Source organism: Cervus elaphus, chromosome 19 (genome assembly GCF_910594005.1).
Source record: "Cervus elaphus chromosome 19, mCerEla1.1, whole genome shotgun sequence".
Lineage (NCBI taxonomy): Eukaryota > Metazoa > Chordata > Mammalia > Artiodactyla > Cervidae > Cervus > Cervus elaphus.
In genome coordinates, this window is record NC_057833.1 from 25,173,848 (window position 1) to 25,192,120 (window position 18,273).

At 40.7% G+C, this 18,273-nt stretch overlaps 1 protein-coding gene across 2 annotated transcripts; it reads right to left on the bottom strand.

Annotated features, from left to right (window-relative positions):
* Window positions 1-977: 977 nt before the first annotated feature.
* Window positions 978-6,153, bottom strand: GHSR (growth hormone secretagogue receptor). Of its 2 annotated transcripts, none has more exons than XM_043875436.1 (3): window positions 5,519-6,153; window positions 3,958-4,895; window positions 978-1,817 (listed from the first exon to the last, which is right to left on the bottom strand). In XM_043875436.1, exons 2-3 carry the CDS (start codon window positions 4,751-4,753, stop codon window positions 1,513-1,515), a joined length of 1,101 nt encoding a protein of 366 aa, XP_043731371.1. In that variant the 5' UTR covers window positions 4,754-4,895; window positions 5,519-6,153; the 3' UTR covers window positions 978-1,512. The 2 variants fall into 2 exon arrangements, with proteins under 2 accessions (XP_043731371.1, XP_043731372.1); XM_043875437.1 differs by having other exon boundaries at window positions 5,138-6,153.
* Between the last annotated feature and the right edge of the window lie 12,120 nt (window positions 6,154-18,273).

Here is an 18,273-nt window from a genome sequence, read left to right on the forward strand (position 1 = left end):
AAAAATCATTTTTGGAATATTATATTTAATACAAAAGAGTTGACTATAAGAGGAATAATGGGAATATAAATGAAAGTTTTAGATTTATAACCAATATGTATAATATTTAGTTGACAGTGTCTAACCATTCATAATTATGATTAAGAGGAATACTGGAAACCTAAGTAAACATATCTATCAGATAAGCCGTGGGATGTAAAGAGCATGACTAATCTGGAGACAGGACATGGCATAGGCATTTTGAAATAAATGGTCATAAGGGTTTTTTTAAGTGTGAAATATCAATCAGCAGTAGCATTGAAGGGACTGAATTTTTCACCATTTGAAAAATTACTATGTTTACTAAGTTTCTGTAAACTTTCTAGAGTAAGTTGTAAATTATTCTCTATTCACAAATCAAAGGCTTATGATTGGCTTAAGTATTTTTGTTAAGCCAAATAAGGTAATTTGTGATTTTCTACAGTTTTTAAAAAGTCTCATTTCCTTATTACTAACACATGCAACCCAACTTGATTAAAATGCATGCATATTATAGTTCATATCCATTTTCTCCCAAGCAGAAATTACACGGCATTCAGGTATAATCCTTAGAATTTATCACTCTAACACTCTCCTATGCTAATTTCACTATAAAAACATTTCAGGAAATGAGTATTTAGTTTTAGCATTTTTATGAGATTAACAATAATTTTCCATATACTCTAGAGCTGCGTTGTCCAATATAGTAGCCATTAGACACATTTGGTTATTGAAACACTTGAAATGTGACTACTGCAACTTGAAGAACTGAATTTCTAATTTCAATTAATTTTGAAGTTAAAAACTTATGTTTGTTTTGGTTATTAGAGAAATCTTAAGTATGTTTAGACAACTTAGGTTAATGAATCTACTTTTTATTCTGCAAAATTTATGAAATTGCAATAAATCAAGTATTACTGATAAACACCCAATGTCCAAATTAAGGTGAACTTAAAATTTAAAAAACAAACCAGATTTTAAAGACTTTATCATAAAAAACATAAAATTCTCATTAACAATTTTATATTGATTTCTTAAGTACTTTGCATCATATTTCTCTTGAACAGCACTGATTTGGAACTCTATGAAATTTGCTAGCTTCTGAAAGTCATGCTTTAAATTTTTTATTCTTTTAATAAAAAATTATCATTATGAAAAAGAAATTAAAGCTAGAATTTGTCTAGTAAAAAGTGACCTAATTGCCCTCTCTACACTTCCTTCTCTGAACTGCAGAGCCCTTGCTAGCACCAACAGTAGAATGCAAAAATGATAGGCAGTGAAATATGCAGAAATCATGTATGATAGCACTGATGAGTGTGCAATCAAATCAAACTGCTCACACACTACAAAGTGTATCTTTTCTTGCTCCCAATTGTCTTCAGACCTATGTGCCCCTAATTCTAAAATTAAGCTTCATACTTCCTCCCAAGTCTGCTGTGCTATGGCTTATGGTATATATAAATGAGCGATGACTTTACTGAGCAATATGCTTGATCATGTATTAATACTAGATTCTGTCCAGGCCCGAGAACTTTCATCCTTTAGGGTGGAGAGCTTCCTCTGGGAGAAGGGTTCAAATCCCAGAAGTTTGAACACTGCCACCCGGTACTTCTTGGACATGATGTTGTACAGAATAGGGTTGATGGCGGCACTGAGGTAGAAGAGGACGAAGGAGACAAGGTTGCAGTATTGGCTGATCTGAGCGATCTCCACAGAGCCAGGCTCGAAGGATTTGGAAAATAAATATCGTCCTACATGGAAGGGCAGCCAGCAGAGGATGAAAGCAAAAACCACCACAGCTGAAAGGACAATGAGAAAGAGAACGTCAGTACAAGGTATGTCACAGCAAACCACAATCTCTTCTGAAGACACGGACTTGTTTTGATTATGTGTGGTGTGACAACTGACTTCAGAAAAATATCATGTTTTGCTCTTCCCCATTCCTATATTTTAACCAAGATTGACTCTGTTTGGACCAACAGTTCAACCATCTTCACTAAGCTTTCCAATTATTCCTATTTAACAACTACTTTAGTAATTTTGTGCTTGAGTTGACATATTGACTCTAGTAACTTGACAATCTAGTCACAATAGCCCACCATTTTATATGTGTTAGATCAAACCTATATGAGATACTGTGGTTGTACTTAGCCACAGTTACCTATCAGAGTTTCCTGGGACAGAGATTCCTTGGATACAATACAAACTAACTAAATTAAAACTTCTAGAAAGGAGACCAGGACACCTGTTTTCTTTTTTTCTTTTTAAAGTTTCATAAAAGATTGATATGCAGTCAGGATTGAGAACCATGGAGATGGATGAGACTTTTCCACCTAAAATAGACATAAGTAAGGAATAAAAGGCCATAAAACTAACTAACATTAATGATTATCCACTCAAGTTTTAATTTTGCCCACGTAAGGTAGCTTTTTTTTTTTTCAATACCTTTGCATTTCTAGGTTAAGTTTTTAAAATTCAGAAATCAGAGGAAAAATAACAGAAAAAAATATTCTGGTCCTTGTACCACTTTAGGGAATCACATAAGTGATTGATTCCCTTCCAGTTGTCAAGGCAAAACAAAATTAGCATTGGTGTTGAGGCACCAGTGAGGATAATTAACAGTTTAAAAATAAAATTAGAGGAAATTATTAAATGTACTCCCAAAACTAAGTTGCATAGTAGCAACCGAGTGCCCCAGCAGCAACATGAATTTAGAGTCCCTTAAGGAGCACTAGCAGATTTCAATCAATTAGTCATATTATGATAATCACTGGTCTAAAGAAAAAAAACTGATATTCTTTGAATAAATTCTATCACTTTAATATACAGGATTTTAGGAATTGTAAAAGTACAATGCAAAATCATCCTGAAATGACTTCTAAGAAGCACTAAGTATGCAAATAAGTACAAAATGTTTACTACAATGTCCAAATAAAATGTAAATATTCTGGTTTTGAAAAAAGTAGAATTACAATTTCACTTGGATGTGAACACACTTTGTATTACTTGTACCAAACACATATAGCTACAGAAGCTGAATTTATGGAATAACTATTCCATACTGCATCCAGATGTTCTCTGAAGGCTCACTTGGGGAGAGATAGTAAGTCCTACCAGCTTCCACACCTCCTTTTCTCATGTTGGAAGCCTGCCTATCCTAGTTTATCTAGCCTTTCCTACTTGGAGAGACAGGTAAGTATGAAAACAGAGATCCCAGTACTTTTTTGTCACTGACTTCCTTACAAAGCTGTATAAACAGCATCAGGATAAACAGAATTGAGGTAATTATCTGAAAAAAATACAAGTCAGAAAGCAAATCACAATGTTGAAAGAAAAACGAATCTTCTCTGATAGAATTATCCAAATGATCACATTTTTGTGATCACAAATTTACCAATGAATGCTTTCTAGAGTCAATGCCTGATTTTTTCACTCTCAGTACCTGCTTTTCTTAATGCAACTTAGTTATCTACATATTGAGGCAGGAAGCTTAACATCTACTTTAATGCTTTAGGACCACAAGAGATTCTTTAATGAAAGATCTCGGTTTTGACACGAAGTTTCTAGGCTAATACACACTACAGTTTAGAGAAATACAAAGGTGGGACATTTTTCCACGAGAGAGAGAAGGAGAGACCAGGAATGAGACACACAGAGAGAAAAAGAGACCAAAGGAGAAAGTCAAGGGGCGAGAGGAGGGAAGGAGAAAGGAGAGAGGAAAACAGAGATATATAGACAGAGAAAAAAAATGGAAAACAAAAGAAGAGACACACGACAGAGAAACTAGAGACCAAAGAAAGGGCTCCAGACCTAAACAGGAGAAAATAATTGAGAGATTTCTAGGGCAACATATACTTCAAGAAACAGGAGAGAGAGGGAGACTCCGGGAGAAGGGGTAGGTACGGGGAGAGAAGAGCTCAAGGGCTCACGGAGACCCACCCAGCATCTTCACGGTTTGTTTGTGGTTCTGGTCTCTGAGCGAGGCGCCCACCGCCGCCTCGCTGCGTCTCCTCTTCCACAGCTTCCTGCCGATGAGGCTGTAGAGGACAGTGAGGCAGAAGACAGGCAGGAAGAAGAAGACGCTGGACACCCACACCATGACGGTGAGGAGTCCGGAGCGCACCGCGAACTCGGTGGCGCGGCACTCGTTGGTGTCCCGAGGGTCGGTGCCGTTCTCATGCTCCACTCCGACCAGCACGAAGATGGGCCCGGCGCTGCAGAAAGCCACGGCCCAGATGACCAGGATGACGAGCTTCACCCGGCCCTTGGTGATCACCACCTTGGCCCGCAGCGGGAAGCAGATGGCGAAGTAGCGCTCGACGCTCAGCGCGGTGATGGTGAGCACCGTGGCGTAGGTGCAGCTCTCGCTAACAAACTGGAAGAGTTTGCAAAGCAGGTCACCGAAGTTCCAGGGCCGGTAATGCCAGAGGCGCACCAGGTCGAGGGGCATGCAGAGGAAGATGAGTAGGTCGGAGAAGGCCATGCTGGACAGGTAGAGGTTGGTGGTGGTACGCAGCTCGCGGAATCGCGACACCACCAGCATGGTGAGCAGGTTGCCCGCGATGCCTACCACGAAGAGCGCCACGCAGGTGGCTGTGACGCCCGCCAGCAGTGGCGCGGGGAAGAGGGGTGGCAGCTCGTCCGTCAGTGAGTCGTTCTCGGGGGGACCGTCCCAGCCCAGGTCAGGCAGCGTGAGGTTGGGCCCCGGCTCCTCGCTCCGCGTCGCATTCCACATGCTGCCGATTCCGCTTAACTGGTTTAGGGACGCACGACTGCACGACTGCGCTGAGAGGCTGGATCCGACTGGTCCGGGAGAAGGTCCTCTTAGGCGCAAAAGAGTGCGAGGGAGGAGCGTGCGCGGGCTCTCAGGGAGGATGCTTGGAAAGGAAAGAGAGAGGAGAGGCAGTATCTGAGCGAGAAGGTGAGATTGAGAGCCTGAGGCGGGGAGGAGGGCGAGAGATGGAGGCAGGAAGACACACACACACAAACACACACACACGCTCTGGTGGTGAGATGGACAGAATGACCCACGGCTCTTGCACCTCTCGTTTCCCCCCCGTTCTCTCCCCCAAAGACCCTCTCTCCCAACCCAGCCTCCAGCCGGCCTCCACGCAAGTACCTGTCACTGGGGTAGCTTCACCAACCCTGCTTCCCCTTTGCGTTCAGGCTCCAGCTGCCTCTGGCATTTCCCAAAGCGCGGCGAAGCGGAGACCCGGCACCGCGAAGCTGCAGCGCGCGGGAGCGCTCCCCCACTGGCCTGGGCGCCTCGTGCTCAGTGTGGCCCCAAAGGCAGATCACACCCGAGGATGGGGGCGGGGACAGCGGGGGGAACACCTTCAGCTCTCAGGGCCTGCCTCAACAAGGGTTAGAGTTGGCTACAAAGCTGGTGCCTGAAACTGAGAGTGCACAGCTGAGCTTGGGAAAGGGAGGTCGGGAGTGTTCCGACGGGAGAGGAGACCGTGCGCGCCTGGGAAGAGCCTCACACAGTCCTAGAACCTACCATCGTCTTAGCGAGGAGAAGCAGGCTTAGAAAGGTGCGGCCACTTGTCCAAGGTCACACAGCAAGCTGGGGACTCAGGTACTAGATTTGAATATCCCGTCTGGTGGACTTCTGAGAACGAAGGAGCAAGATGTGTGAATAAATTGTTGTGAATTCCAGCGCTTTGCGCAGTCCCCCAACCGGGCGGTGGTAGGGCATATGCTGTGGAGGAGATTACTTTTGCTGCAGCAAACCTCGGGGAGGAGGACAAGCTAAGGGGTGTGCTAGCGTGGCGGAGGTGGGGGGAGCTGGTAAAGGGGGCGTAGCCGAGGCTGTAAGGCTGGTATGTGGAGGGTGATCAGTAAGCATTTTTTGAGGCATGGATAAGAAAGATCAGCCTTGCGTAAATCATCAACCTTTTTGCTTCACATTCGAGGATGTTGTGAAAACCACTGAGAACGGATGTCAAGAGTGTTGGGGACAGAGTTGTAGCTCAATACATAAATATAGGCAGCAGCGTTGCTGTTACTGCTATAGAGGGGCAGAAGCTGCGCTCCGTGGGGATGGGTCGGAGGCTGCCTCTACGCTCTCCAGGTGACTCTCTCTGGACGCGGCCACTGTGTCCTCTGCTCGGAGCCAGGAATCCACAAACTAAGGAGCGAAACTGGAGGCTGCCTTCTAACTCGCTGACCCGCCGGGCCTCTTCCGGCGGGCCAACCTGGGAGCAGCTCACAAGCGTGTTCAGCACCGCGGCCAGCGACCGGCTCTTCCTACCTCGCGGCCCTGCTCACCCCGCTGAGGCCCGCTGGCTCTCACCTTTCACTTCTGGCCTCAGGGCCTCAGTCCAGCTCTGCGAGGGAGCCAGGAGATTCCTCCCAAACACAGACTCATATTAAGTGGCTTCGCTGACCGCGGCTATTCACACTCATTTACCCGTGGCCTAAATGGACTTTGTATGAGAGAGAGCTTTCCCGAAGCATTTTAGCGCCTTTGCATATGCCTTGGACAGATGGTTTATATTACCTCTACCGACTAAACTGTTAATGCTTTAAAGTCCACAAAAATTTAAGGCTGGATGTATGCACATGTGCATGAAAAAGTCCACACAAAGGAAGAGACTGGAAGTTTAGTACAGGCAACTTACTGGAAAATGCTACATAGGTTACCACTGCTGTGTACAGAAGTTGGAGCAAAGATCCACTACAATTATTATTTTAGAAAAAGATGAGGGAGTGCCTGATGGTTCCAGTGGTTAAGAATCTGCTTGCCAATGCAGGGGATTCGGGTTCAATCCCTGGTCTGGGAACTAGGATCCCACATACCAGGGGGCAGCTACTGAAGTCCCTGCCCTCAACAGCCCGTGCTCTGCAACAAGGGAAGCCACCAAAATAAGAAGCTCTCACACAGCAACTAGATTTGACTTTAACACTCCCCACACTACATTATCGGGTTTTCCATATGGCACTGGTGGTAAAGAACCCATCTGCCAATGCAGCAGGTTAAGAGATGTGGGTTCCATCCCTGGGTCGGGAAGATCTCCTGCAGGAGAGCATGGCTGCCCACTCCAGTATCCTTGCCTGGAGAACCTCATGGGCAGAGGAGCCTGGCGGGCTACAGTCCATGAGGTCACAAAGAGCTGGACATTACTGAAGCAACTTAGCACGCACTCTACATTATCAGTAGTATCCTATGTGCAGACAAATCTCTAGGGGGAGAAAACAGTGGGATAAATAAAAATACCACAGGAGGTTATAGCCTAAGAATAAGAATCAGGAAAATACTGTGGGGACATATTTCTAATCTACTGAATGTAAAAGTAATAGCTAATAAATAGGTGAAATTCTTCTTAAAAATCCATTATAACAAAAATTTGTCATGTTGGCCAAAATAGCCAGATTTTAACTGCATTCAATTATTTTCTAAAATAAAGACAAATCTGTATTGTGTGATGAAGAACAACAACAACAAAAAAAAAAAAACAGGGGATACTATTGAAATTGATTCATTCATTTACAACATGTAATATTATAAAAATATATAAAACTTTCTATTAGTAGGTGTCAGGTACTGGGAATGACAAAAAAAAAAAAAGTCAGAAAAGTCCTGTATTTCTAAACTTACCATACGGAGAGAAAAGTACAGTTAAACAAGCAATTCCAGTACAGTTTGATATGTGCATTTAAAGAGGCATGTACAATAAGCTCTGTTGAAATATGGAGAAACAATGAACTGCATAGAGGTTTTAGGGAAGGCTTCTCAGAGGAAGTACCACCTGAACTGGATCTTCAAAGTTGAGTTCCAATAGGTGAAGCGGAGCATGCTAAACTGTTCAGATAGGCACAAAACCACAGTGCTGAGCATAAAAACCCAGCATACCTTATCCTTTGAGGAGTATTATTATGGATTCATAGATTTTCATATATTCAGTGAGGAGCCGTCAAGATTACAGTGATTTTTTTTCTTTTTAATGCTTAAATTATCCTATCTTTGGCTAATGAGATCCCTTTCAAGCTGGCTCCAGGGCCTCTGACATGACTTGCTTAGACTTTGAGAACTTCCTTGCCAAAATGTGTGGCACAGTAAAACACCACTTGTAAGTAACTTACCGTGTAAGTTCCCTATTTCTCCAAGAATTCCTGGTACCTTATAGTGGGGAATGGCATTTAGAAACTTCAATTTGGGCAGTAGGGATGGTTATTGCTCCTATAATATTATGGCCTAGATCCTGTCTATCGACAGAGCTAGGGTAAATATTTTTTGAAAGTGTCATGAGATGATGATAATACAGTAGGTAAATCAGACACACCCTTAGCAAGTGATCATAATTAACATCACCAGTGTGATGCTCTGTAAAAGACACAAAGTCCCTTACATGGTATTCCAGCTGGGAATGCACAATCTCAAACTAATCACAAGGAAATATCAGACAGACTCAAAATGAGGAATATTCTATTTTTAAAATTTCTTCCCCAAACTGTCAACGTTATATATGACAAAGAAAGACTGGGAAAATGTTCCAGACAAAAGAAAACCAAAGAGATGAAACAGCTAACTGTAATTTCTATCCTAGACTGGATCCTAAACTGGAGGATAAAAACTTCTATAAAGGACAATATTGGGTTAAGTGACAAACTTAGAATATGTAGGATAGACTAGATAGAAGTATTGAATCAATGTTTAGTTTACTGGAATTGATAACTATGTGAAAGAAAATATTCTTAAAAATATACACTTAACCATGCTCTATGCTTCTGTTTCAGAATAATAGTTACTTGTGTGTAGATAAACAGAGAACTTCCTAAGTGGCTCAGTGGTAAAGAATCCATCTGCCAAGTGGAAGACTTGGATTTGATCCCTGGGTTGGGAAGATCCCCTGGAGGAGGAAACGGCAACCCACTCCAGTATTCTTGCCTGGGAAATCTCATGGACAGTGGAGCCTGGCGGGCTGCCATCCAAGGGGTTGCAAAGAGTCAGATACAACTTAGCAACTAAACAGCATCAGCAGATAAACAGAGGCAATGACAAAGCAAATGGGGGAAAATATGAATAATAAATGAATCCAGGGAAGGGGTAGAATGATTTCTTTGTATTATTCTTGCAACTTTTCTTTGAAGTTATTCCCATACAAAAAACTAAGAAGTCATTAGTTTTAGAGATATTTCAATTCAACTTCTGATTATTTACTTAACGTACTTGGTTTTATATTCCTACTGAATATCCTGGCTTCTAACAACATAAGCATAATTATTTATGTTGTAATATGCATTAAATGATTTCAAACTAATAACATTGGCACTACTGTTAATAGTAAACTTGGCAAATAAAGCCTGAGATTTTCTTGCAGTTCTCTTTGTCCTTAGAATATACGCCACTAAGTGTGTACAGGTCTTCCCAGGGGGCACTAGTGGTAAAGAACCTGCCTGCCAATGTAGGAGACAAAGCGATGTGGGTTTGATCCCTGGGTCGGGAAGATCCCCTGAAGAAGGGCATGGCAACCCACTCCAGTATTCTTTCCTGAAAAATTCCGAGGGAGGAGGAGCCTGGCAGGCTACAGTCCATAGGGTTGCAAAGAGCTGGACAAAACTGAGCACGTATGCATGAGTCTACAAATGTGTACAACTATGTGTCCTAAAATTAATTGAAATAATGCTTTTTTATGTGTGGTTAAGTGACAAATTTGACGCAGTTAGATTTGTTTTAGTTACTTTTAATTTTAGGAATTATTTAAAATTTTATATTTGAATATATAAATCATTCATGTGATTTGACAATTAAAATTTTAAAACAAAGCATGGTCTTAAATCTAAAATGATAAGCCAAAGAATATTCAGGAGCATGTTATACCTTCTGCATACTCCTCAACCGACATCATTAAAAAGAATTTAGCCTCTGGTTTACCTATCCTGTGTGTTTCTGTAAATATGTGTGTGTGTGTATGTAGCTTACATAAAGGGTAATATACTATATACACTGTCCACTCTCTTCATTTTTAACGTAACACAGTATCCTGGAGTTCTCTAATACCAATATTCTTTTCTTGGATGTTTTTGTAGTACTCCATCTTGAGAAACTTACATAGTTTCCATTATGAAGATGTACCTTAGTATTATTCAACCAACATTTTATTGTTTTTGCTTGTATGTTTTTAATAATCTTTTACTATTATAATAATGTTGCATTTTATATGTTGACAGGTATAGCACAGAATAACATAAAGATGAAATGACAGTTTAATAAAAAGAAGAATGTTCTCTTCCCAGCTCGGGCAAGCAACCACAATCTGTTTTCTGTCTCTGAATTTGACTATTCTAGTTACCCCTTGCCAGTATTTGTTATTTTATGACTGGTTTATTTCATTTCGCATAATCGTCCTCACAGTTTGTCTATGTTGTAGCTTGTGCCAGAATCTTCTTTCCTGAGTAATATTTCACTCTATGTATATAGACCACATTTTGCTTATCTGTCCATCCACAAATGGACACCTGAATTACTTCCACCTTTTGGCTCTTGTGAATAATGTTGCTATAAACATTGATATACAAACATCTGTTTGCTTCCCTGCTTTCAATTCTTTTAGGTATATACCCAGAATTGGAATCGCTGGGTCATATGGTAATTCTATATTTCATTTTTTGAGGAACTGCCATATGGTTTTCCACAGCAGTGACCCTATTTACATTCCCACCAGCAATGCACAGGGATTCCAATTTCTTTACATCCTTGACAATATCTATCCCCTGGTTTTTTTTTCTTCTGTTGTTTATTTTCCTGTTTTGTAAAGTCATCCTAATGAGTATGAAGTGGTATATCATCATGGTTTTGATTTACATGTCCCTGGTAAATAGTGATGTTGAACACCTTTTCACATACTTATTGGATATTTGCATATATTCTTTGGAGATATATCTATTCAAGTCCTCTGCCAATTTGAAAATCAGGTTATTTAGGTTTTTTTTCCTGTTGAGTTGTCCTTTTGACTCTTGAGATTTTTTTCCTTGTCAATTCATCTTCTAATGATTCTGAAAGCATTGGAAAATAAATGGGAGGAAGGAAAGTTTGTAAAAAGTAGTATTCCATTTTAATGGATATGACTGTAACATCCGAGGCAGTTTCAAAGCTTCAACAGATGGTGCACAGCAATTGTGCTATACTGATTGAGTTACAACAAATTCCATTAAATTAAAAATCCTCTTAGCAGATGCCTTCAACAATTGTTGTCTTCTCTGAAGCTAATCTCTGAAGCAAAGACTTTTTTTTCGGTGTTTGTTATTTGTAGTGTTTGGATCTTTGAAATTCTAGACTTTCTACAAAATACTCCATTGATATTTGGGTGGCAGTTTATTTTAGGAGTGTTGAGGGGTAGGAGGATGGAGGGATAAAGAGGACGTTAATCTCTGACAAAAAGGTGGATTGCTAATAAACTAGACAAGATTTGTGAAACACGAATATATGAGTTTCTTTATAAAAATAAACAGTATATCTTGAAACTGTTTTGCTATAGATTGCAATATATATTCACTTTAATGAAAGCTAAATACTATAAATTATCTCACCAAGATCACTAAAATAGGAGTCTACCTCTAGTTCTAATTTCCTAAAAATCCATAATTACTTATTAAGGCTGGTAAAGAATACCAAAAAATCTATGACCATTTGGGTAATTTGATTTTATTATGTCAAGGTATTATTTAATATGCTATTAAGATAATGTATCAAGATATTTCATTATGTTAAGTCTTGCCAGGTGCGTTAGAAAGCAGAATGTTTCCTCTGTACAAATCACGGAACATTACTTTTGGAACACTAATGAGGAAAGACAACCTAGAAGTGTAAGCAGTGCAGAAGAATACAAATAAAAACCACTCAGTCCGTACTGCCTACTGGACATTTATAACCGGAGAGCTCATCATTACTTTAAGCTCATTTTATGTCTAAAGCAAATTCATCATCTCCAACCCACTGAGTATTCCTAATATCCGTCCCTCATGTCCATTTTTTAAAAATTTTATACAATTTGTAAAGGTTACTTTCCGTTTACAGTTATTACAAAATATTGGCTATATTTCCTGGGTGGTAAAATACATCCTTGATAATTTTTATAATTATATCCAATAGTTTGCACCTCCCATCCCCTTACCCCTACATGTCCACTAGTTTGTTCTCTATATCCTAAGCCTGCTTCTTTTTTCTTATATGCACTGTATTTGCTGTAGTTTGTTGTATTTTTTAGATTCTACATATAAGTGATATCATACAGTATTTTTCTCTCTCTGTCTGATTTATTTCACTTAGCGTAATGTTCTCCAAGTCCATCCATGTTGCTGAAAATGGGAAAATTTTGGTTTTTTTTTTAATGTCTGAGTAGTATTCCATTACATATATACACACACACACACCCCAAATCTGTATTTATTCATCTGTTGATGGTCACTTGTTTCTTCCATATCTTCGGAATTATAAATAAAGTTGCAATAAACAGTGGGGTGCCTGTATATTTTTGAGTTAGTACTTTTTTTTTTTTCAGAGATAAAGCCAGGAGTGGGATGCTGAGTCACATGTTAGCTCTGTTTTCAGCTTTTTGAGAAAACCCCATACTGATTCCACAACAGTGGCTACACCACCTTACACTTTCACCACCAGTGTACAAAGATCACCTTTATTCCACATCCTCGCCAACATTTGTTACTTGGGTTCCTCTTCACGATAGGGTTATTCTGACAGGTGTGAATCGATGCCTCATTTTGGCTTTGATTTTCACTTCCCTGACAGTTGGCAATGCTGAGCAGGTTTTCATGTGCCTGTTGGCCATCTGCATTTCCTCTGTGGAAAAATGTCTATTTGGGTCGTCTACCCATTTCTCAACCGTTTGTTTTTTTGGGGTTGAGGTGCATGAGCTGTTTATACATGTTGGATATTAATCCCTTATCTGGCATATTATTTGCAAATATTTTCTCTCGTTCAGTAGGCTGACTTCTCATTTTGTTGATGGTTTCCTTTGCTGTGCAAAAGATTTAAGTTTAATTAGGTCTCATTTGTTTGTATTTGCTTTTTTTCCTTTACTATAGGAGACTAACCCTGATGCTGGGAGGGATTGGGGGCAGGAGGAGAAGGGGACGACAGAGGATGAGATGGCTGGATGGCATCATCCACTCGATGGGAATAAGTTTGAGTAAACTCCGGGAGTTTGTGATGGACAGGGAGGCCTGGCATGCTGTGATTCATGGGGTCGCAAAGAGTCGGACATGACTGAGCGACTGAACTGAACTGAACTGATAGGAGACAGATCAAAAAAAAAAATGCTGCTGTGATTTATGTTGAAGAGTGTTCTGCTTATGTTATTTCCTAGGCCTCACCTCCAATCTTAATCATCAACATCTAAGTCCAGTTCCCTACTCAACAACCATGTAGGCAGCAAGTTCTCAGTCTAATTAACTACAAGAATTTGGTAAAACTAAACTTCTTTAAAGCTTAATTTCATTTGGTATCCTTTTGTGTAAAACACTTTTAGTGACTCATTTTCATCTCGCATCAAGTCTTTCAAGCTCTGACCTTCTCAAGAGCCCATCATTTGGCCTTACCCTACATATCCAATAAGATACGTTCTACAGCCCACTGTGCCAGCCCTGCCCCTCCCCTCACTGCCCTACCTCTTGCTGCCTCTCACCTCTGGCTTCTCTCTGCAAATCCAAACCTTGGAGTCCTGACCCACTTTTTGCTCTCAGTTCCTCTGTCCCTCGGAATTTGAACTTCCTAGTTTATTTCCTAATTATACACTGTTTCTGTGATTTTATATCCGTGACTTGCCTCTTCAGTTACATTATAAGCTCCTTGAAGGCAGCTAAAGGGTTTAATGGGAGGCCCTGTCATTTCAGATGTGTTTCAGCCACTTATCATATCCTCCACTAATGCTCTGGTCTGAGCCCCCTGATCCCACTAAAATTGCTACAATAGCCAACAGACTGCTCTCCCTCTCTTTATTCTTCCCATGCCAAGATCGTCTTGCCTCTTCAGCTAGTGATCTTTTGAAGATACAAATCTAATCCTGACACTCCTGCGCTTAAAACCCTTCAAATGATCCCCCATTATTTTTGAGCCCACAATGGCTGGCGAGTTTTTCCAGGGTCTCTTGGAAAATAGATTTCCCCAGAATATAGATTCTAACTTGGAGCTCTTTCCCTCTTACTCTCGGCAACACAGTTGGATCAGTTCCCCAAGCTTAAAATGATTCCTACTTCTTCCCTACTGTTTCACTGCTAAATTTGTACTCATTTATGTATTTATTTAACATTTCTCTCCCTCTTAGATTGTAAGGCTTATGTGAGCACGGCCCAGGTCTTTTGTTAAGTCACTGTTGCCTGGGAATTACTAGATGCTTAATAAATGCTTGTTTAAATGAATGAGGGCACTTTTTATTTAGGCAATGCTCTCCAAACCTAGGACTTTCTAGTACATACTCACTCCAGAACAAAATGAGAATTTACATCACTTTATCCTTGTTTACTGATAGCTATGTTCTGCTTTATTCACACATGAGTAGTTTACATAAATTATAAGATATAAATATGCTTGTAGTTTCAGATAGTTTAGGGGAAGATATTTTGCTTCCATTTATTTCATCTGTAAGTTCTATCTAAGGAAAATATTTACTTAGAAAAAAGCCTGTGCAAATCATAAGCTTAAAACTTAAAACACAGTTTACATTATTTCATTACAAGGGGGATTTAACTATTTCAGATGACAAATTCATTTCAAAGTGATAATGTATTGGCAATGCCCTGATCACTACTGGTATTCTCTGTTATGTGGTTATAAAACAGAGATACGTATGTGAAATGTAGTAATCACTGCTGGAGCCACAGTGTGCTGGTAAATATTTGACAACTAGATCTTCAGGGAAAACAAAACAAAAACAACCAACAATTTCAATTTAAATGTTTCCCAATTTCTACTCCCCACCATGGTCAATTTCACTATTAAGGCCACTGCAGGCAGAGTTTGAAAGCAAAGTGAGCAAATGGCTCTAATCAGTTCAGTTCAGTTCAGTTGCTCAGTCGTGTCCGACTCTTTGAGACCCCATGAATCACAGCACGCCAGGAGTCCATCACCAACTCCCGGAGTCTACCCAAATACATGTCCATCGAGTTGGTGATGCCATCCAGCCATCTCATCCTCTGTCATCCCCTTCTCCTCCTGCCCCCAATCCCTCCTAGCATCAGGGTCTTTTCCAGTGAGTCAGCTCTTCACATCAGGTGGCCAAAGAATTGGAGTTTCAGCTTCGTCATCAGTCCTTTCAATGAACACCCAGGATTGATCTCCTTTAGGATGGACTGGTTGGATCTTCTTGCAGTCCAAGGGATTCTCAAGAGTCTTCTCCAACACCACAGTTCAAAAGCATCAATTCTTCGGCGCTCAGTTTTCTTCACCATCCAACTTTCACATCCATACATGACCACTGGAAAAACCATAGCCTTGACCAGACAGAACTTTGCTGGCAAAGTAATGTCTCTGCTTTTTAATATACCATCTAGGTTGGTCATAACTTTCCTTCCAAGAAGTAAACATCTTTTAATTTCATGGCTGCAATCACCATCTGCAGTGATTTTGAAGCCCCCAAAATAAAGTCCGACACTGTTTCCACTGTTTCCCCATCTATTTGCCTTGAAGTGATGGGACCAGATGCCATGATCTTTGTTTTCTGAATGTTGAGCTTTAAGCCAACTTTTTCACTCTCCTCCTTCACTTTCATCAAGAGGCTTTTTAGTTCCTCTTCAATTTTTGCCATAAGGGTGGTGTTGTCTGCATATCTGAGGTTATTGATATTTCTCCCGGCAGTCTTGATTCCAGCTTGTGCTTCTTCCAGCCCAGTGTTTCTCATGATGTACTCTGCATATAAATTAAATAAGCAGGGTGACAATCTACAGCCTTGGTGTACCCCTTTTCCTATTTGGAACCAGTCTGTTGTTCCATGTCCAGTTCTAACTGCTGCTTCCTGACCTGCATACAGGTTTCTCAAGAGGCAGGTCAGGTGGTCTGTTAGTCCCATATCTTTAAGAATTTTTCGCAGTTTATTGTGATCCACACAGTCAAAGGCTTTGACATAGTCAATAAAGCAGAAATAGATGTTTTTCTGGAACTGTCTTGCTTTTTCTATGATCCAGCGGATGTTGGCAATTTGATCTCTGGTTCCTCTGCCTTTTCTAAAACCAGCTTGAACATCTGGAAGTTCACAGTTCACATATTGCTGAAGCCTGGCTTGGAGAATTTTGAGCATTACTTTACTAGTGTGTGAGATGAGTGCAATTGTGCGGTAGTTTGAGCATTATTTGACATTGCCTTTCTTTGGGATTGGAATGAAAACTGACCTTTTCCAGTCCTGTGGCCACTGCTGAGTTTTCCCAATTTGCTGACATATTGAGTGCAGCACTTTCACAGCATCATCTTTCAGGATTTGAAATAGCTCAACTGGAATTCCATCACCTCCACTAGCTTTGTTCATAGTGATCCTCTCTAAGGCCCACTTAACTTCACATTCCAGGATGTCTGGCTCTAGGTGAGTGATCACACCATTGTGATTATCTGGGTCATGAAGATCTTTTTTGTATAGTTCTTCTGGTGTATTCTTGCCACCTCTTCTTAATATCTTCTGCTTCTGTTAGGTCCATACCGTTTCTGTCCTTTATTGAACCCATCTTTGCATGAACTGTTCCCTTGGTATCTCTAATTTTCTTGAAGAGATCTCTAGACTTTCCCATTCTGTTGTTTTCCTCTATTTCTTTGCATTGATCGCCGAGGAAGGCTTTTTTATCTCTCCTTGCTGTTCTTTGGAACTCTGCATTCAGATGTGAATATCTCTCCTTTTCTCCTTTGCTTTTCACTTCTCTTCTTTTTACAGCTATTTGTAAGGCCTCCTCAGGCAGCCATTTTGCTTTTTTGCATTTCTTTTCCATGGGGATGGTCTTAATCCCTGTCTCCTGTACAAGGTCACGAACCTACGTCCATAGTTCATCAGGCACTCTGTCTATCAGATCTAGTCCCTTAAATTGGTTTCTCACTTCCACTGTATAGTCATAAGGGATTTGATTTAGGTCATACCTGAATGGTCTAGTGGTTTTCCCTACTTTCTTGAATTTAAGTCTGAATTTGGCAATAAGGAATTCGTGATCTTAGCCACAGTCAGCTCCTGGTCTTGTTTTTGTTAACTGTATAGAGCTTCTCCATCTTTGGCTGCAAAGAATATAATCAATCTGATTTCGGTGTTGACCATCTGGTGATGTCCATGTGTACAGTCTTCTCTTGTGTTGTTGGAAGAGGGTGTTTGCTATGACCAGTGCGTTCTCTTGGCAAAACTCTATTAGTTAGCCTTTGTTCTGCTTCTTTCTGTACTCCAAGGCCAAATTTGCCTGTTACTCCAGGTGTTTCCTGACCTCCTAATTTTGCATTCCAGTCCTCTATAATGAAAAGGACATCTTTTTGGGGTGTTAGTTCTAAAGGGTCTTGTAGGTCTTCAACCATTTAATTTCAGCTTCTTCAGCGTTACTGGTTGGGACATAGGCTTGGATTACCGTGATATTGAATGGTTTGCCTTGGAAACAAACAGAGATCATTCTGTCATTTTTGAGATTGCATCCAAGTACTGCATTTTGGACTCTTTTGTTCATTATGATGGCTACTCCATTTCTTCTAAGGGGTTCCTGCCCACAGTAGTAGATATAATGATCATCTGAGTTAAATTCACCCATTCCAGTCCATTTTAGTTCGCTGATTCCTAGAATGTTGACATTCACTCTTGCCACCTCCTGTTTGACCACTTCCAATTTGCTTTGATTCATGGACCTAACATTCCAGGTTCCTATGCAATACTGCTCTTTACAGCATCAGACCTTGCTTCTGTCACCAGTCCCATCCACAACTGGGTATTGTTTTTGCTTTGGCTCCATCCCTTCATTCTTTCTGGAGTTATTTCTCCACTGATCTCCAGTAGCATATTGGGCACCTACCGACCTGGGGAGTTCCTCTTTCAATATCCTATCATTTTGCCTTTTCATACTGTTCATGGGATTCTCAAGGCAAGAATACTGAAGTGGTTTTCCATTCCCTTCTCCAGTGGACCACATTCTGTCAGACCTCTCCACCATGACCCATCCGTCTTCGGTGGCCCCACACGGCATGGCTTAGTTTCATTGAGTTAGACAAGACTGTGGTCCTGTGATCAGGTTGACTAGTTTTCTGTGATTATGGTTTCAGTGTGTTTGCCCTCTGATGCCCTCTCGTAACAC

Excerpts from the sequence above, each read along its gene's own strand:
- GHSR (XM_043875436.1), bottom strand. The coding sequence starts at position 4,753 with ATGTGGAATGCGACGCGGAGCGAGGAGCCGGGGCCCAACCTCACGCTG. Across the intron at positions 1,818-3,957 it reads ACAAACCGTGAAGATGCTGG|CTGTGGTGGTTTTTGCTTTC; the intron begins GTGGGTCTCCGT and ends TTGTCCTTTCAG.